Genomic DNA, 26,508 nt, shown 5'->3' on the forward strand with positions numbered 1-26,508 from the left:
TAGGGGAGGGGAGAAGGGGAAGGGGAGGAGAAAAGAGGGGGAGGGGGAGGGGAGGAAGAAAGACAAGGGGAGAGAGAGGAGGGTGGAAAAAGAGGGGAAGGAGAGGAAGAAGGACAGGGAGAGAAAGGGGAGGAGGGGAAGGAAGAAAAATGGGAAAGGAGAAGAGGGGGAGAGGACAAAGGGAGAGGGGGAGGGAGAAAAAGAGGGGAAGAAGAGGAGGGGAAGGGAGAAGAACAGAGGGAGAGAGGGGAGGGGAGGGAAAGGAAGGGATGAGGAGAAGAAAACAGACAGAGAGAATAGACAAAGAAAGAGGGAGATTTTTCTTGGTCATGAAAACATTTACTTACTCATATTGATCTAAGTTGCTCGATTTCTTCCCTGTAACATAGTTGCTTGGAATGTATCCTTCACTCCTAAAAGTAAACATTGGGTATTAAGACAAACAGAGAGAAAAGTTCTCTCTTTGGCCACAGAGTTGGGAAGCTGTTAATGAATGAATCCTGCTGGAAAGCTATAGGCTAAGCAAGAGGGAAAGGTTTTTATTCCAGAGAGGGACTCTTTTCACATACAATGAACATTCAAAATACAAAGGGATAGTATTCCAGGGAGGTGAGTATGTGAGAAAGGGCCCCATATTCTTCAAATTAAGTCTGGAAGATATTCCTATAACTCAACCCTCCTCATTATTTCTGGGGAAAACTGAATGACTTAATATAGCTTCTATTATTTTAACTCCTCACTGGTCTCAAATACGATTACCCAAATTAATTTTAAGTGAATGGGAAAATATTAAATTATAAGAATAAAAAGAATGGGGAGAGGTTACTGGGGAAAATCTAAGTTATAATTCTCCCTTAATATTTGAAAGCATTTAGAAGAGTGCCTAGCACAGAGGTACAATATAAATGGTTAAACTAAAGGGAAAATAAAAGGGAAAATTCCTTCCCTTTCTCTTCCTTCACCCTTCCCTTGGGAAAAGAAATTACAAAACATGCTTCTTTAAAAAAATTTTTTTTTAAATCCTTACCTTCTATCTTGGAATCAATCTTAATTCCAAGGCAGAAGAGTGGTAAGGGCTAGGCAATGGGGGGTCAAGTGACTTGCCCAGGGTCACACAGCTGGAAAGTGCCTGAGACCATATTTAAACCCAGGACCTCCCTTCTCTGGGTCTGACTCTCAATCCACTGAGTTACCTAGCTGCCCCCAAAACATACTAGAATGAATGAAGCAGAATCCTTAGCAAAAGAATTCCTATAGAAAGGAATAAAAATTAACTGGTTTAGCCTAACCACACCACAAATATATCTATCTATCTATATAGATAAATATTTATGAAGTAACATGTGACTTTAGAAATATTTCATTATTTTATAGGTACATCTTGTCCATTTTCAATGCATTATTCCCCAAAAGGAACATAATGGAAATAAAGTCTATTTACCCATGTTTATCTCTTGCTCTCCACCAATGAACATCATTTTTTTCCAGTATAATATATTCTTGGCCTCTCTCTAGTTTGAGATCATGTGTTTCTGTTGCTTGGAAATCATACATTGCTACAACTATTTCTTCATTTTTATCTTCTTCAGGCGGAAGAGGAGGTGGAGGCCTTCGCTTTAAAGGGGGGAAAAAAAAGAGATAAAATCTCTTCTGCCCCAAGGGAGCACAAAGTTTTGACTAGCCCATTCCTTCCATCACTAGACCAGTGTTTTGTTTGAAACATTAAACATTCCAGATTTGTAGTCCATAAATAGAAACATCATAGCCACCTCATTTCATTGGAAGGTACTTCATCCTATGTTGGGACTGGTAATTAAAGAGAACATCGAGATTTCAAAAGGAAGAGAAAGATGAAGGATGGCACCATTTCACAGAAAATATTAAGTCAGAAGCAGATAATGAGAAAGATAACAAGGCTAGTTTGCAGCATCTCGAGTTTACTAGCAAGACAGCCACACAATGACGTGTTGTTGGCAATTTAAGATATGACTTTCAAAATTAGAAGAGGGCAAGGCTGGAAATATAGATTTGAGAGAAACATGCATGGAGTGAATAGTTGGACTCAGTCATGAGAATGAATAACATTGCCAAGAGTAGAAATGTAAGAGTCATTAGTATGACTGAGGACAGAACTTTGGGAACACTTACCTTATCTAGTAAGAAAGAGCCAGCAATGAAAATGGAGAAGCAGTTAGACAGATAGGAGAACCAGGAAAATGTGGTGTCTCTGGGGAGATTCGCAGAAAACAGAGGAAGTCAACAATACCAAATGCACACAGAAAGGTCAAACGGAATAAAGGATGAAAAAATTAAAATATTATTATCAAGAAGTCAATGGTAGATAAGTAGCACAGTGAATGGAGTTCCAGTCCTGGAGTCAGGAGGATCTGGGTTAAAACCTGGCCTTATATACTCACTTCCTAGCTGTGTGACCCTAGGCAAGTCACTTAACCCCATTTGCCTAGCTCTTGCCCTTCTGTCAGAGTTGTTAACAAAACAGAAGCTAAGAATTTTTAAAAGAAGAAAAAGAAGCATAGACATCCATATCTATTCACTCACTGATAGCTTTCTTTCCACAAAACAGATTCTAAGGGAAATAGCTATAATATTTATGTATATAATATGCTAATCTGATTTATATTAATTATATCACTCCTTATTTCACTCTCCACAGTAGCTTTTCTATACCTTCTCTTCCCTTCTGAAGCCTCCTATATCTCCCCCTCCCCCTTCTTCCCTCAGCTGAGCATCTTGTTGCTAACTTTGCTGAAAAAAAATCTTACACCATCCAAAGAGTTTCCTCTTCATCTATTCTCATTTCTTACTCTCTTCTCCTTTCCTCGAGACTCTAGCAATGACTGCTAACAAAATCTTTTTCCTTAATAAAATCAACCCCTTTCTACATGTATCCTTGAAACTATCCTTTCCCATTTTCTCCAGCAAACTGAATTTTCACTCATCCTTCTCTCTCATACCTTTTATCTCTCCCTATCAATTAGTTCCTTCCTTATTAAATTCAGACATGACCAAGACTCCCCAAGGCTTAAAATTTTCACTAAAAGCTGCCATTCCCTCAAGCTGTCATTTTATATCTCTCAAGCACCTCAAAAAAGCTGTCTACACTTGCAGTCTCCATATCTTCAACTTCTCGTTCATTGCTCAACTCTTTTTTCTCACCATTCAAATGAAACTGCTCTCTCCATAGTTCTCAAGGATCCTAGAGTTGTCAAATTTGATGGTCTTCTCTGAATCCTATTCCTTCTCAACCTATCTGATTCATTTGACACTGTTGCCCATTCTTTCTTTCTGGACATTCTTTCCTCTCTGGGTTCTCCTGACAGTCTTTTCTCTGGTCTTCCTCCTATGTGTCTGATTACTCCTTCTCTGTCTTCTTTGCTAGCTCACTATTCATATGATGAGCCCTAATGGAGTATTCCCCCTTGTTCTGGCCTGGGACCTCTTCTATACTCTCTTCTCATAATGTCATTAGCTTTCGTGACTTTACTATCGTTTCTATACAGATGACTCCCATATCTATTTACAGTCTATTTGCAGGCTAGAGTGTTAGCCCTATATCACCGATTGCCTAAGGGATATTTCAGGCAATGTCCAAAAGACAGCTTAAACTCAACATATCTATTTAAAACAGAACTTATTTTCCCTCTAAACTTTCTCTTCTTCCAAACATCCCTATTTATGTCAAAGGTATCATCATCCTTCCAACTTCTCAAGTTTGTAATCTTGCCATTATCCTCAACAATTCATTTTCCCTTGCCACAAATATCCAATCAATTGCCAAATCTTATCATTTCTACTTCATAACGTCCTTCACATTTGACTCCTCTCTACTGATACTCTACCACTTTAGTTAAGACTCTCATCACCTCTTGTCTCCAAACTGGTCTCTCTGGCTCAAATTTTTCCTTACTCCAGTCCATTCTAGAGAATGCTTTCAACATAATTTTACTTGAGTGCTGATTTAACTATTTGACTCCTCTATTGAATGATTTCTAGTTACTTTCTATTGCCTCTAGGATAAAACACAAGCTCTTCAATTTGACTTTCAAAGTTCAACACTACTATAGCCCCATCCTAACTGTCCAGTATCAATAGATATTATTCTCTTGCCTCCATTTTGTAATCTAGCCAAATTGATCTTATCTCTGTTCCTCACCACGATTCTCTCTCTCTCTCTCTCTCTCTCTCTCTCTCTCTCTCTCTCTCTCTCTCTCTCTCTCTCTCTCTCTCTCTCTCTCTCTCATTTTTTCCCCTTTGCATTGGAAGATCTTCCCGTGACTGGAATGCTCTCTTTTATTTCCTCCACCTTATAGAGACCCCTTCTCTTTTAGGATGCAGCTCAGATACTGTCTCCTTCATGAAGCCTTTCCTGAACTTTTTATTCAGTTGTTAGAGCCCTCCCTTTCACAGTCATTTATATTTAACTATTAGGTATGAATACAAACTTTATACTAGATTTTTATATGGTCTTCTATTAAAATATAAACTATTTGTGAGTAAAGATAATTTTTTTTATATTTATACCTGCATCATCTAATATAGTACATGGCACATTGGAGATAATAAATACTTATTTAATCAATTAGTTGATGAAATAATTGATTTCAAAAGGATTGATTATTTAATTCATTACTGGTCAAATTCCAGGTCCTTCAATGAATTAAAGTTTCTCTACCTTATTTTTTTCTGGTGCTGGAGGTAGTGCTTTCTTTATACCTGAAAACACACAAAAAAGAAGGGGGTCAAATTCATGATGAAACCACTAATCAATAAGAGAAAATGTTATTCCTACATGAATCAATTTTCAGCAGAAACACAAGTAACTGATATAAAATGGACATATTAAAAATACTCTATACTGATTCACTGGGAAGAACTAGAAAAACATATTAAAGACTTCATAAGACATAGAACAAATGGCTTCTCTGATAACTTGGGTTGTCCGTAAGATATTTAATATAATATAAATAGCAGAAAATCCTTAAGAACTGAGGCACAATGATTCCTAATGTCTTGGGGTTGAACATCTGAGTTCAATCCAGTCTACAAAACAGTCCAGAAATCCCTTCTTCTGTGACTCTGGCAGATAACAATTTAGTTTTCACTCAAATGCCTACAATGACAGGATCTTACTACTTCCTGGTAAATGCAATCCATTGTTAAATAGCTCAAATTAACTGATAAAACAGGATTAGGAGGCCAGATGAGAAGATGAACATAATAAGCCAGACCACCTTGGATATTTAATGGTATTAGCACTATTTTGGCCCTAAAATTGCTATAAGATGAAACCATCCTAAAGACCTTATTGTACATGTAACTGAGAGGCTAAATTAAGTTTTCCTTATTCCTTAATGAACAACAATATGTCAATTATTCATAGATCTGTAGCTCTTTTAATTAAAAGTAAATCCCACCCTTACTACACACACACACACACACACACACACACACACACACACATCCTCTTCAGTGTAATGATCCATAGTGAGATTCATTAGTCAAGTAAAAATTTCTGTTCCATTTATCACAATGAAGCCCTGATGTTTTTAGGTAAACACTGAATCCACAGCAAAAATGCACAGAGCATGAGATCCAAATTTAGATACATCTGTGGTTAGATTTAGGGTTTCATACAACAGGCTTCTAATGACAAACCTAAAAAGCAAAATCTATTTGGTAATAAACAGATAAAGGTTAAGGTAACAAAAAACTTTAGATGCTACGTCATCAGGCAGAAATTGTGCCTTGTGGTATATCAAGAGAGTTGATTCTTGTGTGTATGCACACATACACTGGCACATGTAAAGTCATTTGGGGGGAAGCCTCTCCCACCTCAAATCCAGACCAGTTTTTTCATTTTCTTTAAATAGACTTAGTAATGATAATTTTTTCATCAATCTAATGAAATATTTCAACATCAGTCAACTAGGAATCATTTATACAAGTAACACTCATCAAAATAAAATATCTGGCAGGGCATGCAGCTTATTAAATCAGTAAAACTTGCTACACCAATTGTTCCATTCTAGCTGAAAAAGACATAAAGTACTTTCCTGACTCTCTATATTGGCCATAAATATATACTTCCAAAACCAATATTTGGAATAATTATAAGAAAGAAAATAATACTCACTACTCTCAAAGAGATTATATTTTTCACATCCAGGTGCTAACTTTTCCGTTTGTCTACAACACTGATAGCTTCCATCTGCCCAGAGTTTGGGATGATATTTGACCATTATGTTGTTGTTGTGCTTGATTTCTGTAATTCAAAGGAACATCAGTTATTAGTGGAGACAATACACCAAAATAATAATTCATAAATGATATGTTGGATAATAGTATTTGTTCCCTTGCTTCAGTATTTATTATGAAAGTTCCATGATAAACAGTTGAGGTTAATATGGCTCATCCAATACAGTGCAGTTGCCTAGTTTTCTTCCTTCTCTTTTATTATCAGAGAAACCTTTATGCACATATCTGATGTTTGCTTCACTGTGTGGTATGATAAGAAAAACATACTCTTCTGGGGAAGGGATGATAGGAATTTATGCAGATTAAACTATCTCCATTTTTTAAACATTTCATGAAAAACCACTCAATCATCATCACTGATTTACTAGATTCCCAGGGCTGTATGATACTATTAGGAGATAAGGCAGTTTTCTATGAAATACCATTTTCCGCTTAGAAGTCTAGTACAGGAAATAAGACTGTCAGTCAGTCTCTTTAATAAAACTATATCTTCTTTAAGTATTTGCTCATCAAATATACCTAGGAATTAGACAAGAACACTTATTCCTAGCAAGGGCAAGACAGATGAAGTGAATGCCTTTGTTTTGAACTGTAAATACTATATAAAGGGATAAAAAGTTCAAAGATTCAGGCCTTTATTATTAGGGGAAAGTAATAGCTATTCCTGAATGTGGCAGGATTCAATATAAAAAAAAACAAAAACAGTAAGCATGTACCATGTGCAAGGGAATCTGCTAGGAGCTAAGGATACAAAGAGAGAAATATGACACAATTTATTCTTAAGGATTTACAATCTAATGCAGAAAAAATGTATGTATATACATATATATATATACACACACACATACACACGTAAATGGTTATTCTACAAGAAGAAGTGATATAAGCACAAAAGAGAGATCTGGACAAAGTATTATGAGAATTTAAGGAATTTCATGGACATTTCACTTTTGAAAAGGAAAGCAAAGGTTTTTGACAAAAATACAGAGAAGAAAAGGGAAATCCATTTCAAGTATTGTAGGAGCATGCACAAATGCACTGAATAAGAAGATGCAAGCATCATACAATCATTGGTAATATTAATCAGAGCTAGTTTACATTTCTATAGTGCTTTAAGTACATATAATATTCTTTATATTCATTACTATTTGACTTCCACAAAAGCCTTGTAAAATAGGTGCTATTATTATCCCCTACTACAAACAAGGAACAAGGAAGCTGATACACCGAGAAATGTCTAGGATCCTATACTGAATAAGTAACTGAGTCAGGATATGAACCCAGATTCTCATAATTCCAAGCTCCATTATGCCAAGCTCTCCTCCTTGAAGGGCAGTCCCATAGGGCTATACTGAAAAGCATATGAAGAGGTGCAAAAGTCTGGGAATGGCAAGTCAGAGTGAGTATATAGAAAACCTGCAATGCTAAGATCAGGATTTTACATTTTATTAGGCAGATGATGGAAAGCCAAGGTCATGGAGTAGAGCAAAGGCATAATAAAAGCAGACCATTAAGACCTTTAAACCTGAGCTGTGATGAGAAGGATAGAATGGGAAGGAGACAAACTGGAAAGAGACCACTTGGGAAGTTATTAAAATAGAGAGACTGGAAAGGGGAATAAGAAAGCAATAAGCACTGATATAACACTTACTATGTCCCAGGCACTGTATTAAGCAATTTTTATAATTGCTATGTCACTTGATTCTTACAACAATTCTGGGAAATAGGTGCCATAATTATCCACATATTATGGTTGAGGAAAATGAGGCAAACATAGGTTAAATGACTTGCCTAGGCTCACACAACTAGTAAGTATCAGGGGCCAGATTTGATTTCTGGTCTTTCTGACTCCAGACCCAGCAATTTATCCTAACTAGCTCTATTTACCTATTAGTAAACTATTATAATAATTTATAGCAAAAAGCAAAAAACAATGGCCACTCACTGGGAGGGTTTCAGTGGAATTATACAGGAAGAAATGGATATGAAAGTCAATGCAGAAGGGAATCAATTAGACTTGGTGTTACAGAGACAAAAGCATCAAAAAATGAATAAAAACCAAAAAAGAATTTGAAAGGGTAGTGATATCACCAGAAATACATATCAGGGAGAAAAGCAGATTTTAAGTGGGGTATGGAGAATTCACCTGGGAACATGTTGAGTTCCAGAGGTCAGTGATGCATCTAGCAGGGAGCTATAAATATGACACTGGAACTCAGAGAAAAGGGTGGGAACAGAGATAGAGTTTGGAATCATCTATATGGAGGTTATAACTACAACCATGAGATTGGATAAAATCACCAAGAAAAAAAAACACAATAAAAGATGAATGCCAAAGACAGAATTTGGGGGGAATCACTTCCTAGGAAGAAAGATGAGAAGCTAGTGGAAGCACAGTCAAAAAGTTAGAAAGAAAACTATATTGTGAAAGTGAAGGGTCTCAAAATTCATGGAAAAAGAGAAAAGTAAACAGCACAGGTCAATAGGGAAGGAGAAGGAAAGGTCCTTGAATTTAGTGATAAGGTTATTAATGTCCTTGAAGAATTTTTTTGTTTTCTGTAGTGCTTTAGAAATAGAAGCCAGGTTACAAGGGGCTAAGGTGTAAGTGGGTGACGAAGATGTGGAAGGAGTAAGTGTAGACTTCTATTTGAAGAAGTTCAGTAGGAAAGAGGAAAAGAAATATAGGACAAAGCAAAATGAATTTAGGGATTATATTCCATGGAACTAGCCATAAGTGGCCAAATAAAAGATTATAAGCACTGTGAGATAAACCAATTGTCTTCTTTCATTTGATAGAAATGAAAAAGTAAATTATGATGGTATGTAAATTACTCGAGACAGGGAAATAATGAAGCACACAATAAAATGTATAACTTTTTAACATCTGAAAAACTTTATAATGTAATACATCCTCCTTTTGCTGTAATCATTTGTTTTATATAATTTGGCATTGAATTAATATGATTTTAACATGTATTCTTTAATTCAGCATGAAACCACACTTTTATCTCACTAGTTTCATACACTTATGACAATAATACAATTTTTCTATTCTATCCTTGATCATGGCTCTTGCATTTTCAATGGGGTTTCAATCAGGTGAGTTCTAAGGCAACTGCAACATATTTATTTCAGACTACTCTTAGATAACTTTTCTAACCTTCATGATGTGTAGAATGGTGTAAGGTCACAGAATGGTACTAAATCTCCATTTTGGCATACATATATTTCTGGAACAATTCTGCTGCTCAGTAAAGTAATATATTGATTGCAGCTTTTCATTCCCTCCAAAAAATGACAGTCACAGTCTCACTGGCAGTTTTTTTTTTTAAACCCTTACCTTCCGTCTTGGAGTCAATACTGTGTATTGGCTCCAAGACAGAAGAGTGGTAAGGGCTAGGCAATGGGGGTCAAGTGACTTGCCCACGGTCACACAGCTAGGAAGTGGCTGAGGCCAGATTTGAACCTAGGACCTCCCATCTCTAGGCCTGGTTCTCAATCCACTGAGCTACCCAGCTGCCCCCTTCACTGGCAATTTTTTTTAAAAGCCCTCAAAATTTTAGGGTGAATGGGTACCCAGATCTTAATGGCCAACTGGACTTCTGACAATGGTTTTGGTATAGCCTCAAATGAAAAAGTAAGTTTCATCTGTGTTTCATCTTTTTTCCAACCTTAAGTATTATAGTCTTTGTATTCTCTTAGCCACGGTTTCTTCTCTTCATGGTAATGGTTAGCAACTTTTTTTGAAACCCTTACCTTATATCTTAGAATCAATACTGTGTATTGATTCCAAGGCAGAAGAGCAGTAAGGGATATGCAATGAAGTGACTTACTCAGGGTCACACAGCTAGAAAGTGAACCCAGAACCTGTTATCCCTAGGCCAACCTCTCAATCCACTAAGTCACTTAGTTGCCCCCTGTTAGCAGCTGTTGTGTTATTTTTTACTTTTAATCTGGTTTTCTCATTGCTCTTCTCACTTCAGTAGCCAGATCCTTCTGCAAGTCTACTTATTTTCTTAGTATTAATTGACTGCTTTATAGAAATCTTTTGTTAGTTCTTGATGGTATTTTTTGTTTTGAATTGCATTTTCCTTTGTGCTTTAGTGCAAGCTGAACTGTTCCATTGTGGGATTTAATTGATCCTTTAAATGCTTTTCACATGGTCAGACCAATAGCCACAGCAATAACATTAACAGTCATTGAAGTATGTTCTTTAAAAGGTTCAAATGTGCATGTTTCCTTGGAGAAACAGCCACTCTTAAAACCACAGAATTAAAAAGACAACAAAGGAGAGCAAGGAAAATGTATATAGCATGAAATCCAGCACCCAGTGGACAGAAGGTTGACTAAGGTGGGAGAACCAGTTCACCTGGTTCTAGACAAAGTCTGATGTTCTGCATCAGTCTAGTAATGGTAGAAGCACATACATTTGACTACTGACATCACAAAATTAAATCATATCAAAATTATTGTTTGTTCTAAATAGTTCACATATCATTTTATTGTCATAATCAGCAAGGTTACACTCATCACATCAGATTTATCCCCTCATTTGCAAAATTAATGTGAATGATTAAATAGAAATATTGAGGGTATTTTTGTTTTAATTGTGACATGTCCTGCTCCTTACATTCCTAACATATAAATATTTATTTACATTTTTTACCTTCCTTTAAGCTTTTCACCCATCTGTCTCTGCTTTGAGCACTGGGGGCAAAAATGTAAAGTGTAATTGAATCGTGGACAACCTGAAATAAAAAGAAAAGATTAGTTCAGTAAGAACTATTCATATATAACTAGTCTTTCCTTAAGAGGCTTACTAAAGCCTATTTCAGATCCAAGCAGTTTGATCCCTTTCTTATGTAAACACAATCACTTTCTTCTTCCTTCCTACAATGGAAAACACACATTTTTTTAAAGGGTTCTTATGACAGAAGGAAAAAGAATATTAAAATACAAGTGAGCAAAGGCAGCTAAGTAGAACATAGAATGCCAGGTCTGGAGTCAGGAGGACCTGGGTTCAAATCTAGCCTCAGGCATTTCCTAACTATTGTATTAAAGAGATAATCTTGGAGCTATTTCTGGTAATAGAAATGATACTGTGGAGATATTTCTAGTTATAACTGAGATACTCTGGCTGACTAGAGAGATACTAGTGGAAACCTCAGGGTGCCTAGTTGTAATGGAGATAGAAATACTTCTGAGAGATAGAGAGATACTACTAGAGGGGATACTCTGGAGTTGCCTATTGATCACTACTGATGGCTAATAGATCAAGATATTTCCTACCCTCCCCCCTTTACCTCCCAGTTGTCCACCCACACCCTCCTGCCTTCCTTCCCCTCCCCTCTGTTTGTCAGCCACCTTTCTATGTAAGTCAAAGGTGAACTGTGAGGTTTAGAGAAGATACTTTTTCCCTCTTTCTCAGGTAAGGAGGTTTATTGGGAAGGTCAAGGATAGAAGATGAGGTGAGAGGGATGAGGTTTTCCCTAATCTATAAGGAGGGTTAGGAGGATTTTAGGAAATGTCAGTCCTGTCACAGCTGTGACACAAAAGTCTGTCAGGGAGATGGAGGACAACTGTTTAATCTTCTTTCTTCTTCCTTCAAACTCAAATCTCAAATATACAGTCAGTTCTTCACACTCTAAGCCACCAACATTAATTTCTTCTCAGCCTTATTCCAGAAGCCCCCCCAAGGGTCCTTCAGCCTAGGACAGAAGCCAACAGAGGTCCAGTTCAGAGCTTCTTCCCCCTTCAGCCTAGCTTGACTCTCCAACTGTCTGTCCTGGGCACATTCTATTTGGAATGTTCTTTCCTTTACTTTGTCTTAGGTGCATGCATGAAATTCTCTCTTCCTTCATGCCTCTTCCACACTATGTGACCCTAGACAAGTCACTTAACCCTGACTGCCTAACCCTTATTGCTCCTCTGCCTTAGAAGCAATACTTAAGACAGAAAGTAAAGGTTAAACACACACACACACACACACACACAAGTGAGAGAACTGTACAGATCCCAGATGCTTCTATCATCTTGATGCCCTGAAAATCTCCTTGGATCAAACTGATAAATGTTCAGAATTCTGCCATTAGCATCCTCTTTCAATGTCTCACCATGGCATGGAAGCGACTTTGGATTCTTTAAATCTATGTCAGTGGAAAATAGGTTCTGGCATGGCAGACCCTCCATCAATCTGGGAAGACTGCGTAAAGACTCAATGGAATAACTCTTTCTGCAAGAATCAATCTAACAAAGGGCAGTTAGATAGCACAGTGGATAGAGAGCCAAGACTGGAGTTGAGAGGACTTGGATTCAAATCAGACCTCAGACACTTCCTAGCTTTGTGAGTCTAGGCAAGTCTCTTAATCCTGTTTGCCTAGCCCTTGCTCTTCTGTCTTAGAGTTGTCACTAGGAGAGAAAGTAAGGGTTAAAAAAAATCTAACAGAGTTCACAAGATCATCAGAAGGCTATCTACAAAGTGATGAATCTTATAGTCACAATAATCCTTAGAGACTTTCCCGCTAAGGAATAAAAGGATCATAATATACATTGATGAAATCATGGACCCTTGAAATAGTGAAGTATTGGAGATGTATCCTTCTTTCAGCACCTCCTTTATTACTTCATATATCCTAATAAATCCTAATATATGTCTTACAGTTTCCTACTGTGAATAAGTAAATTGGAGAAAACCTGCAACAGAGCCAAAGGAGTAAGGTTTGCAGAAGCTGTCAATCAAGGAGCATTCCGGAAAAGAAGGTGACTGGAGGGAGACTGTTGAAGGGAAGCATCCAAACTGTTGGAGTGGTCTCTTTCTCCTGAGGCAGGAAGGAGTAAGGACTGAGAAGATCCTCTTCTTACTGATTTCTCTCTTCTGTATCAGAAAGTGACTTAAAGATCCTCAACCCTGTTAGCCACATCACTCATTCAAGCCTCTACAATATTATTCTTTAATTTAGGAGTATTTTAAGATCAGGGAAATCCTAAACCCTCTCTCCCATCCAATTTCCCTTTTCTCCCCCTTCCCTTAAATAAACCCCTTGTTCCAAATATTCAAAGAGTGAATTATCTATCAGATATATCAGGAAACTCACTCAGATCTGATTTCTAGTTGTCATCACAGAAGAAACTGACTGATGGAGGAAGAAGAAGGGAGGAGAGATAAGGAAGGAGGGAGAGAAGGGAGGAGGGTGACAGATCTGATTCCATATCACCATAACTCTTAAAGATCAACCACCTGATACACTACTAAAAGTATATTTAAAGGTTTTTTTTAAAAATCTACAACAGTCAAGAGAAGATAGAAAGAATATGAAAAGAACTTGATTTCAACAGTCATCTATTAATCTGTTTTCATTTTTCTCAACTGAATTTCAAGGTTGGAGTTTTTCTACATATTAATTCCACAAGGGTACACAGATTTAAAGATTCAGAATGGCTTATTTTAATAGAATAATTTTACTTTTCTTCTTTCAGTTTTTTTCCTGAACTACTAATAAAATTAGTCCATTTTATCTATGTGCCTATGTATTACAAATATATAGGCATATCTTACTTTATTTCTTGTCCTAAGTAATTCACACACAATTATAATTCTCCTAATTAGCAGTAATACTCTTCTCATGTGAGCAGACATTTCCTCTCATTTGTAATGATAAATGTGAATTGACTGAATAGACATACTGTTAGTATTTTTGTTTGGAGACATGTTCTGCCCCTTAAATTCTTCCATATCCATATTGAGGTTTTTTTTTATCTTCCTTTAAGCTCTGAACTCACTTGTCTCTGATCACATTCAACAACTGAAAACCTAGAATTCTTTCAAAGAGAAATTAGGAGGTGATTCTTCTGTTTATAAAAGGATTAAAATCAATTTTTTTCTTTCAAGATATCCTATAGCATTTAAAATAAGATTCTATTTACAACAATTCAATTCAAATAAAACTTTTCTGGAACAAATATTTTTAATATACTCCCATAGTCTATAAGCAAAAATCAAGCATTTTCAATTGGATTATTTAGTAACAAACTGTTCTCTACTTGGCCCCACCTCTTGGCTATTTTAGTGATAAGACCAGGTGTAAAGGGGGGAAATCCTTTATAGTACTTTTCCTTTCAGTCTATCATTTTACAATAGACAGCTATGAATTACTACTTTTGCCTACCCTCACTGTAGTCCCATTGCTGTGGATAAACAAATATTTTTATAGTTTTTCCATTAATAAATCATTTGACAAATTTTTCCTTTCCCATAAGTTTGCATATGAACAGACATGACGCTATCAAGATGTCTGTGAATACCACAGAACTATGACAACAATAGTTCACATTTACATAAAGCTTTGAGATTTATAAAACTCTTTCCTCATGAGGCAGGCAATAAAATTTTTATTATCTCTATTTTACATATTTAAAAAATTGAGGTTCAAGCAGGTGGCCCCTTGCCAATGATCTCACAGCTGTGAGCTCTGAATGGCGTGTCCTGACTTCAAGTCCAGCCCTCTTTCTCTTGTCTTTGAGAAAGAACAAAGCTCAAGCCCATGATACAGGTTAATTTTAGGATGGATGTGTGCTCCATACTTTCCCAATGAACTAGAGCTTGCCTATATCTACGCATGACCTCTCCAACTGTTTTCTTCCAATCCCAATTGAAGTTTAAACAGGGAAGCAAGATGTAGAAGGGATCTGGTCAAGTTATCACTGATGGGGTGGGGGAGATTGAGAGAGAGAGAGCACCAATAATACTTTCTAGAAACAATATACCCTTTGAAAAACTACATTACTGATAAGTAATGGGATTTCCTGAGCTAATTATGTTGCTTCACCCTAAGTAGGTGAGGAGCTAAGGGTTGATAGTCAAAGGGACAAAGTCATGAAAGTACAGAATGAAAATGGGTAGAACACAACTTTTATAAAGGGGCACAATAAAAAAGAGATTGATTAACTTACTGATGAGAAATGAGGAACCACTGGAGATTTTTTAAATATAAAAGTGCCATGACTCGAATTGTACATTATGAAGATTATTTGAGCAATGGTATTAAGGATAGAGAGAAAAAGTGATAACCAAGAAGTCCAATTAGGAAGCTATTACAGTAATCCTAGTCAATAATGTGATATTCAAATAGAAATGCAAGTCATATATTGACTTAGAAAACCACAAATCAACATTATCTATGTTGTATTGTTTTTGTAGTTATTTTGTTAAATAGTTTCCAAACATATTTATTTCTTTATTTTGGAATTTTTATTTAATTAGTCAATTTAGAACATTTTTCCTTGGTTACAAGAATCATATTCTTTCCTGCCCCAACCCCCACCCCTCCCCATAGCAGACACACAATTCCACTGGGTTTTACATGTGTCCTTGATCAAAACCTATTTCCATGTTGTTGATGTTTGTACTAGGGTGGTCATTTAGAGTCTATATCCCCAATCATATCCCCATTGACCAATGTCATCAAGCAGTTGTTTTCCTTCTGTATTTCTACACCCACAGCTTGTCCTCTGAATGTGGATAGTTTTCTTTTTCATAAATTCTTCCCAATTGTTTGGGACCAACCACTGCATTGCTACTAATGGAGAAGTTCATTACATTAGATTGTACCACAATGTATCAGTCTCTGTGTATGATGTTCTCCTGGTTCTGCTTCTCTCACTCTGTGTCAATTCCTGGAGGTCGTTCCAGTTCACATGGAATTCCTCCAGTTCATTATTCCTTTGGGCACAATAGTATTCCATCACCAACATATACCACAATTTGTTCAGCCATTCCCCAATTGGAGGGAAGCCCCTCATTTTCCAATTTTTTGCCACCACAAAGAGCACAGCTATGAATATTCTTGTACAAGTCTTTTTCCTTATGATCTCTTTGGGGTACAAACCCAGCAGTACTATGGCTGGATCACAGGGCAGGCAGTCTTTTAGCATGCTTTGGGCATAGTTCCAAATTGCCCTCCAGAATGGTTGGATTAATTCACAACTCCACCAGCAATGCATTAATGTCCCAACTTTGCCCCATCACATCCCCTCCAACATTCACTACTTTTCTTTGCTGTCATGTTAGCCAAGCTTCTAGATGTGAGGTGGTATCTCAGAGTTGCTTTGATTTGCATTTCTCTGATTATAAGAGATTTAGAATGCTTTTTCATGTGCTTATTAATAGTTTTGATTTCTTTATCTGAAAATTGCCTATTCATGTCCCTTGCCCATTTATTAATTGGGGAATGGCTTGATTTTTTCGTACAATTGATCTAGCTCTTAATAAATGTGAGTAATTACACCTTTGCCAGAATTTTGTTATGAAGATTTTTTTCCAAATTTGTTGCTTCCCTTCTAATTTTGGTTGCATTGGTTCTGTTTGCAGAAAAACATTTTCATTAAATGTAATCAAATTATTTTACATTTTGTAATTTTTTCTAGCTCTTGCTTGGTCTTAAAATCTTTACTTTCCCAAATATCTGACAAGTATACTATTCTGTGTTCACCTAATTTGCTTATAGTTTCCTTCTTTATATTCAAGTCATTCACCCATTCTGAGTTTATCTTGCTGTAGGGTGTGAGATGTTGATCCAAACCCAATCTGTCTCATACTGTCTTCCAATTTTCCTAGAAGTTTTTATCAAATAGTGGATTTTTGTCCCAAAAGCTGGGATCTTTGGGCTTATCATAGACTGTTTTGCTGAGGTCACTTACCCCAAGTCTATTCCACTGATCCTTCTTTCTGTCTCTTAGCCAATACCATATTGTTTTGATGACTACTGTATAGTTTGTTGTATAGTTTAGTTTGAGATCTAGGACTGCAAGGCCACATTTGCATTTTTTTCAATATTTCCCTGGATATCCTTGATCTTCTGTTCTTCCAAATGAACTTTGTTATGTTTTTTTCTAAATCAGTGAAGAAGTATTTTGGTAGTTCAATGGGTATGGCACTAAATAAGTAAATTAATTTGGGTAGGATTGTCATTTTTATTATGTTAGCTTGTCCTAACCATGAGCAATTTTCCAATTGTTTAGATCTACTTTTAATTGTGTGGAGAGTATTTTGTTGTTGTGTTCATATAGTTCCTGCGTTTGTCTCGGCAGATAGATTCCTAACTATTTTATATTATGTAGGATGATTTTAAATGGAATTTCTCTTTCTAATTTTTGCTGCTGAGATGTGTTGGAAATATGTAGAAATATTGATGACTTATGTGGGTTTATTTTATATCCTGCAACTTTGCTAAAGTTGTTGATTATTTCCACTAGCTTTTTAGTTGATTCTCTAGGATCCTTTAAGTAGATCATCATATCGTCTGCAAAGAGTGATAGCCTGATCTCCTCATTGCCTATTTTAATACCTTCAATTTCTTTTTCTTCTCTAATTGCTACTGCTAGTGTTTATAGTACAGTGTTAAATAATAGAGGTAATAATCGGCATCCTTGTTTCACTCCTGATATTATTGGGAAGGCTTATAGCTTATCCCCATTGCAGATGATGTTTGCTGATGGTTTTAGATTTATACTGCTTATTATTTTTAAGAAAGACCTGTCTATGCCTATACTTTCTAGTGTTTTCAATATGAAGGAGTGTTGTATTTTGTCAAAGGCTTTTTCTGCATCTATTGAGATAATAATATGATTTTTGTTGGTTTACTTGTTGATATTGTCAATTATGTTGATGGTTTTCCTAATATTGAACCATCCTTGCATTCCCGGTATAAATCCTACCTGATCATAATGAATAACCGTCGTGATCACTTGCTGGAATCTTTTTGCTAATATTCTATTTAAGATTTTTATTTTTGCATCTATGTTCATTAGGGAGATTGGTTTATAGTTTTCTTTCTCCATGTTTAATCTACCTGGCTTTGGAATCAGTACCATATTTGTGTCATAAAAGGAATTTGGTAGAAAGTAGCATATTTGTGTCATAAAAGGAATTTGGTAGAACTCCTAATTTGCTTATTCTGTCAGATAGTTTGCATAGTATTGGGATTAGTTGTTCTTTGAATGTTTGATAGAATTCATTTGTGAACCCATCTGGCTCCTGGGGATATTTTCTTAGGGAGTTCTTTGATGGCTTGTTCAATTTCTTTTACTGATATGGGTTTATTTAGGTATTCTATTTCTTCTTCTGTTAATCTAGGCAATTTATATTTTTATAAATATTCATCCAGGGGGCAGCTGGGTGGCTCAGCGTATTGAGAGCCAGGCCTAGAGATGGGAGGTCCTAGGTTCAAATCTGGCCTCAGACACTTCCTAGCTGTGTGACCCTGGGCAAGTCACTTAATGCTCATTGTCTATCCCTTACCATTCTTTGCCTTGGAGCCAATACACAGTTGTTTGTTTTCCCATTTCTCTTAGTATTAACCTCTTTTTATCTCTACTTTTATACAAACACACACACATATGTATATATACAAATATATGTCTTGGCATATCATCCTATACAGTTTGTCACTGTTCCCTCTAAGTATAATTCTTGTAGCTACTCAGGTGATAATAACAATTTTTAAGAGTTACCAATATCCTTTTTTCTTGTAGGGATATATATCATTTTAACTTTAAAAAAGTTTGTTTGTTTTTTGTTGTTGCTGTTATTGTTTTTTTCCCCTTTCCTAATTACCTATTGGTGATTTTTTGAGTTCTGTGTTTGGGCATCAAATTTTCTGCTCAGGCCTAGTCTTTTCTTTACAAATGCTTGGAAATCTTCTATTTTATTAAATGACCATACTTTCCCCTGAAAGAATATAGTCAGTTTTGGTGGGTAGTTGATTCTTGGTTGTAGACCTAGTTCCCTTACTTTCCGGAATATTGGTCCTTCAGTGTAGATGCAGCCAGATCCTGTGTTATACTAAATGTAGTTCCATAGTATCTGAATGACTTCTTCTTAGCAGTTTGTAATATTTTTCCCTCGGTCTGGTAGTTCTTGAATTTGGCTATAATATTCCTGGGTGTTGTCAGTTGGGGATTAAGTACAGGAGGTGATCTGTGAATTCTTTCAATCTCCACTTTTCCCTCTTACTCTAGAATGTTGGGGCAGTTTTCTTAGTTAATTTCCTGTAGAATGATGTCCAGGCTTTTTCTTTTGTCATGATCTTCTGGTAGTCCAATAGTTCTTAAGTTGTCTCTCCTGGACCTGTTTTCTAAATCTTCTGTTTTATGGATGAGGTGTTTCATATTTTCTTCAATTTTTTCATTCTTTTGATTTTGTTTTATAACTTCCTGTTACCTTGTGAAGTCATTTGCTTCTAGTTGTTGGATTCTAGTTTTTAAAGACTGAATTTCATCCCTGGATTTGGCCATCCTTTTCCTTTCTGGTCTGATTTTCTTTGGAGGTCATCTTTCATCTCCTTTGCCTCATTTTCAAGCTGATTAATTTTGGCTTTCAAGACACTTTTTCCTGTTTCAAGATTATTTATTTTGCTTTTTAATGTCTTTTCCCAGTTGTCTTCAGCCTCTATGAGTTGTTTTTTTTATTGTATTTTGAGTTCTTCCAAAGTCTGTGTCCAATTCGCTGGAGTTCCTATGTTTTTGCTTGGTGTTCCTTGATTCTCCTCTGTTCCATTTGCTCTTTGCTCATTGCCTGGATAGAAGCTATTGATTGTAATTTCTTTTTTCTTTTTCTGTTTACTAATATTTTCCCCTTCTTTTCCCACTGTAGTTGCCTGTAGTCTTTCTCCTCTCATTATGTGCTGGTTCTGTGGGTTTGGGCTGTTCTGTCCTGAAGGGGCTTCTTCTCTATTCTGCTGATTGATCAGGTTATTCAGATCTTCCCCAGCTGACAGCAGAAGCTGAACAGGATTTGGGCTTCCCCCTCTGTTATCAAGGTTGTTGCCTGTAGTTTGTTGCAGCCTTTGTTCTAGGAGCTTAGTCAATAAGGCTCTCAGATCAGTCTGTGGGGGAAGGGTGTAGGAGCTTGAGCTTCCCTTCCCTCTGAAGGTTTCTTATCTGCCCTATTGATGAGATTGAGCCAGGGCAGTGTTGATCTGCAAAGCTGGCTGTGCCCTGAGGCAAAAACCTCACAAAGGGGGAGAGGCAAAATGGAGCATCTTGTTTGCAACCAGGCTGCCTACTCTGTGCTTCTCCTCCAGCTTTTATGTCTTCTATGCCACCTGTGTTCAATGCCCTAAGCCTGGCACAGCTGTGCCAGCAAGATACTCCCTCCAGACTAGAGCTCTTGCCCACCCAGAAATTCCAGCCACAGCTGGAGGCTTAGCCCTGTAGGTGGGGGAAGGATCCTAGGACCTTCCTTCTTCCTTCCCTTTAAAACCAAGTGTTCTAGAATTCAGGCTTTTTGGGGGGGCGTACCTTTTAGGTTGAGTCCAACAGGAGGGTTCCCTAGCTCTGTACTGTTGTTAGATTTGGTTTTCAGTCCCCTTGAAGCATTGTGATTTTGATTCAGTAAGGAAGTGTTTGTGGAGGTCTGAAATGTTGCTGTCTCTAAGCTGCCATCTTGACCTCCCAATTACATTTAAAAGAAAACAACTTAAAATCATTGGTTCTGAGGCATATGAACGATAAAGGCTAGGCAACTGGGGTTAAGTAATTTGCCAGGATCACACAACTAGGAAGAATCTAAGGTCAAATTTTAATCCAGGACCATCCACTTAGCCACCTAGCTTCCCACTGAATTACATTTTAATCTGGTTTGGGCTTCTTTTTACTGGCCACTTGGACTCTAATCTACATGATAAGAGATGAAGGCTTTTTGGCAGAAATTCAGATGAGGACACTGATGTTAGGGTTATTGAAAAGATAGACTTGAAAGGATATGTTAACCCATTTAATGTGTGGAGTAAGAGAGAGAGAGGACTCAAAGATAATTGAAATAGGAGCCTAGGTGATGGAAGATATGAGGTTGTCATCAACAGAAATAAGAAAAGCACTCAACAATTATAACTTTATAAGTAACATATGCTACAATATTAAATTCTATAAGTAATAATTCTACTAGTAAATTCATAAAATTAAATTTAACAGAAACCCAAGAAGGCAAAAAATTAAGCAGAAGACTTCAATACTACATTATGAGAATTTGGCAAATCAAAAGGAAGATTATCAGTAAAGAAAGCCCAGCTCTGCTCTATTTATCTACTATACTATTTTAGAATTAATAGCTATGCATAGATGACCAATTAGGAGAAGAAGGAAATATGGTTCTTTATAAGTACATATAAAATACTCATAAAAATTGATTACTGGGTCTCAAACTATCCCTGAATAAATTCAAATAAGAGAAACAATCAATGTAGTCTTCTTAGGTGACAAATCAATAAAATTACAATTAAACAATAATAAAATGAATATGTTACAAAATTCCTTGGGATTTAAAAAACAAAGAATTGGCTTAAAGAATAAAGTTTTTAAAAGATAGTGAGAATATTTAAAAGAAGACAACAAAATCAAAATCTCTGGGAAGAGACCAAAACAGTTTGAGAGGCAAATTTAGATCACAGATTGCCTACATTAATAAAAGAGAGAAGGAAAACATAAATTAATTAACCTAAAATAAAGAACAAAAAAGAAGCAATGTATTAGTCCAAAGGACTTTTTTAAAAAGAGAAATGTTATGAAATTAAGAGAAGAAATTAATAGAATACAAAATGAACATTGAATTTATAAATAAAACCAGCAGCTAATTTTTTGGAAATGGAAAAAAAAAATCAACAAAATTACAGCTGCTAATAGTAGTAGCTTTATATGGCACCTTAAGGTTTGCAAAGCAACTAACAAATATTCCTTACTTAATCCTGGCAACAACTCTACATAGTAGGTTTTACTATTATCCCCATTTTACAAATGAATAAAAAAACGAGAGAGTTTAGGAGGCTTGTCCAAGGTCACACAGTTAATAAATGTCAGAGGCAGAATTTATCAGAGCCCAGAACAATAATTGCTTAATAAATGTTTGTTTATTGTTTGATTGAACTCATGTCTTCCTGATTCCAAGTCCAACACTCTGAAGGAGCAGATGAAGCAGTTCAAGAGAGACTAAAGAGGCGGAGATCTGCGAGAATAAACCTAGTACCCCCCACCCCAGTAATCAGAGGGAATATTTTACATAGGGACATCAGTTAGAATGTTAACTACTAGACTGAGAGTTCCTTCTCTTTTTTGTTTTTGAAACCATGAGGAGAATACAACTTTCCCAATAAAGAGAACACCTATGTCAAAGTAGCCTCAAGGTTTCAGAGACCAAGAAAGTGAGTCTGAAAAGACTGCCATATTTCTTTGTATATAGCAATTAATCAATAAATATTTGTTTAAAAACTTATTATGTGCCAAGCTCAGTATTAAGTACTGGATATACAAAAAGAAGCAAAAGGCAGTCCCTGCTTTTAGGGTGCCTCCAATCTAATGGGGAAGACAATAAACAAAAAATACAACTATAAAGCAAGCTATATACAGGATAAATAGGAAATAATTAACAGAGCAAAAGCACTAGAATTAAGTGGGATTAGGAAAGACTTCCAGTAAAAGAGGAAACAGCATACCAATTGTCTATAGTTATGGCTTTTCTAACTAGCTGTAGGTAGCTTTGTATTACTTAATCTAAGACTCTCTTATACAATAGAAGAAATAATAGTTATTCTACCATTGCAATAATTCAAGTACCAATAATATTAATGCTACCGTTCTTGTGAGGATCAAATGAAAAAGCATATACATGTGCTCCAAAAAATTATATATGGATATATAAAATTTTATTATATATTATATATTCCATTTTAGATAATATATATAGTATATGTATATATAGTCTCCAATACACACAAGCAAGTCTCTAAGACATTATGTGTATATATACTCACACACACGTAATTATTAAAATGACATCATGATAACCTTCAGATCATAAATAATGTTTATCATAAGAATTTATCGCTTTGACCATGAAAGATCACACAAGGGATCTATGACTAACTTTTTCATTTTCATTAAGCAATTACAGCTATTTCTTTCTTCCAGTCAGTCTGCCTGACTCCCCAGTGAGAGGACTATTTTCAGAAGCAGGTAATGGATTTCATTATTTTAGATCAGGGGTTCTTAACATGTTGGGGTGTCATGGGACCATCTGGCAGTTTGGTGGACCCCTTTTCAGAATAATGTTTTTAAAAACACAAAAGAAAATACATAGAATTTCAAAGGAAATCAATTTCACCAAAGTATAAGTATTTTTTTTTAAAAAATTCGTGGACTCTGGGTTAAGAAACTTTGGTTTAAACCAATAGAATCAAGCAAGTTCAGGAAATTTTCAGCAATTTTCCTTTTTAAGCAAACAAATACTAAGAAATTCTAGGGGTAAAAAGTGTTGATTACAAATGGTCAGGAAAGTGATGAACATATCTAAGTCCATGGATGAAGAAATTCTAAAGCACCAAATGATAAGTAGACAGCTTGCTCAAAATTCTACAATGCATAAAAGCAAAAATACACACACTCACCTGAAATGGAAATTTATTCTGACAAGGAATAATACCATCATCAATCTTCACTATTTCCACACATTTGATTTTTGAAATGTCAATAAATCCCTTTCTATATTTTTTCTGTTAAAAGAGAAAAAATGGTATTAAGGATTATAGATATTAGACAAAACCCAACAGGTTTTTTTAAAATAGCACTTGTTTGTAAACCTAGTAGTTCAAAATATGAATATTCTCTCATCATAATTCTACAAACTTTTAATATTTATAATATTATAATAATATAGAATATCCAGTAAGTGTTAAAATACTGCATATTTTTCCAAAAAAGATAAATCCATTTTAGAACAACTTAGGTATTGAAAGAGAACTTGCTTCACTTAGGCCCTAAGTCAGAAAAACAAATCTCTTTTATTCTTTCATCTGTCTCCAGTTATACACTCAAAGAAGAAAAAAATTTTAATACCAAAAGAACAACAATTAAAACTCACATTTATTAAAGGCTAAAAAGAAGTTACTCCACAACTCCAAAAGGCAAGTAGGCAAAATAAATATTACTTTCCCCTTTATACAAATGAAAAAACTGAGGCTGAGAGTTTGAGGGGCTTTGTTGTTTTTCAGTCATTTTTCAGTTATCTACAACTCTTCATGATCCTATTTCAGATTTTCTTAGCAAAGATACTGGAGTGGTTTGCCATTTCCTTCTCCAGCTCATTTTATAGATGATGAAACTGAGGCAAACACTTGTTAAGTGACTTGCCAAGGGTCGTATAACTAGTAAATGTCTGAGGTTGGATCTGAACTCATGAAAATGAGTCTTCCTGATTCCAAATGCAGCTCTATCTACTATGCCACCTAGCTGCCCTATTAAGGAGCTTACCCCTTGGCTATTCAACTTTTAAGTGGCAGGATTGGAACCAGTTCTCTTGCCTCCTGAGATCCATCAAAATGGATCTTTTCACTACTTGGCATTGAGTAAACTTTTAAAAACCAAGCAAAACCTCCCCATTGCCAAGTACTACAAACTTTATCCAATCAGCCAGCATTTTCCTTATCCTAATGGTCCCTCTGGGAGCAGCAAGATAGCTCAGTGGATAAAGTACACAGCCTGGAGTGAGGATGATTTGAGTTTAAATCCAACATTTCTACACTTACTAGCTATATGACCCTGGGCAAGTCACTTAACCCTGTTTGCCTTGGGTTCCTCATCTATAAAATGAGCTGGTGAAGGAAATGGCACAACACTTCAGTATCTTTGCCAAGAAAAGCTCAAAAGAGGTCACAAAATGGAGCAGAACTAGGAGAACAATGTATAAAGTAATAGATATATTATACAATGATCAACTATGAAGGACTAAACCCATTATCATCAAAGCAAGTCTCCAAGATAACCACCAGTCTCAGGATGGAAATGTTATCCATAGCCAAAGAAGGAACTATTGGAATCTGTGTGCAAATCAAAGCATGCCATTTCCCATCATGAGATTTCTACTGTATAAGTGATATGTCTCTTCTATCATGAACAATATGGAAATATGCATTACATGAAAATATAAATATAACCTGTATCAGACCATTGGCCTTGGGGGAAAATTAGGGGAGGGAGAGAGAAAATTCTAAATTTTAAAATGTCGAAAACAATTATCAAGAAGTGTTTCTATGTGTAAAATAATTTTTAAAGGAGTTTACAAAGAGTCAGACAGGCCTGAAACAACTGGACAGCAATAGGACCCCCCAGGAGACATAATGTAAAAGGAACTGGAAAGAAGTGAGGTGAGGGCAGGGGTTAGAGTAAACATATGAGTGTTCTGGGGTAGCTGGGTGGTACAGTAGATAGAGTTCAAAGCCAAAGAGTCAGGAAGACTCATCTTTACAACTCCAAATCTGCTTAAGACCACTAACTTGGTGACCCTAGGCAAGTTATTGACTTCATTTGCCTCAGTTTCCTGATCTGTCAAATGAACCGGAGAAGGAAATGGCAAACCATTCCAGCATCCTTGCCAAGAAAACTCCAAATGGGATCAAGAAGAATCAGACAATACTGAAAATGACTGAACAACAAATGAATACTCTATTTCACTTCCTCTAAAATGACTTGCTTCAGATATAGTCGATGAAAATTATTAAGTCATAAGATCCTAGAAGTGGCATGGACTTCTTAGAACATCTAATGCAAACCTTCATTTCACAGGAAAAGAAATTGAGACTTGAGAAATTTCAGTCACTTGCCCAAGGGCATCCAGCTAGTTATCACAGTCAGGATAAAATCTCAGGTCACATGACTCCCAATTCTAGGTTCCAACTACACAGGCTGAACTATTTCTGTAGTCTTTTCCCCTCTCCTTCAGAAAAAAAAAAAGACAGCTAAAAAACAACAAAGCAACCCCTCTTCATCAACTATGCTAATTCAGGACAAGACATTCATGAATCATTTTTAAAAAGCCATTTTAAGCAATAGTCTCAACTTCCTGCCAGCCAACATCTACTTTCAAAAAGTCAAATGAACTTGTTTAGAGTTTCATTTCCTCTATTTCTTTACTTTTGCTTGCTCTGTGGAGCATGTGCCCCAAATATCAATGAAAGACCTAAACACTATGCAGGAAGAGGGAAAAAGAAAAAAAGGCAATTAAAAACTAATAGTGAACAAAAAAATGGCAGTAAAACCTCAAAGAAAGGTGGGAAAAATAGGATAAATTTGCTAAGTGTATTATATTACATCCATTTCCACAAGTTCACAATCCAGAGGTTTAAAGATTATCATAAATTATAACCTGTAAAGATAAAACTAATTCCAGAAAGATAAACCTCTGTCTAAAAG

The 26,508-nt window shown here is 36.0% G+C and overlaps 1 protein-coding gene across 4 annotated transcripts in view; it reads right to left on the reverse strand.

The window, feature by feature from the left end:
- The window catches only part of TEC (tec protein tyrosine kinase), a 132,534-nt gene that overhangs the window by 26,453 nt on the left and 79,573 nt on the right, over window positions 1-26,508 (reverse strand). For 3 of the 4 annotated variants that reach the window (XM_007496481.3, XM_056802590.1, XM_007496480.2), the window contains 6 exons: window positions 23,709-23,813; window positions 10,943-11,024; window positions 6,155-6,283; window positions 4,694-4,734; window positions 1,442-1,614; window positions 348-413 (listed from right to left, as the gene is read on the reverse strand). In XM_007496481.3, coding sequence (XP_007496543.1) covers window positions 348-413; window positions 1,442-1,614; window positions 4,694-4,734; window positions 6,155-6,283; window positions 10,943-11,024; window positions 23,709-23,813 — 596 coding nt within the window. Of the gene's footprint in view, window positions 1-347; window positions 414-1,441; window positions 1,615-4,693; window positions 4,735-6,154; window positions 6,284-10,942; window positions 11,025-11,640; window positions 12,826-23,708; window positions 23,814-26,508 lie in introns of those variants that run through there. The other variant, XM_007496482.2, reaches the window with a different exon arrangement.

The sequence above is a fragment of the Monodelphis domestica genome, chromosome 6, assembly GCF_027887165.1.
Source record: "Monodelphis domestica isolate mMonDom1 chromosome 6, mMonDom1.pri, whole genome shotgun sequence".
Taxonomy (NCBI): Eukaryota; Metazoa; Chordata; class Mammalia; order Didelphimorphia; family Didelphidae; genus Monodelphis; species Monodelphis domestica.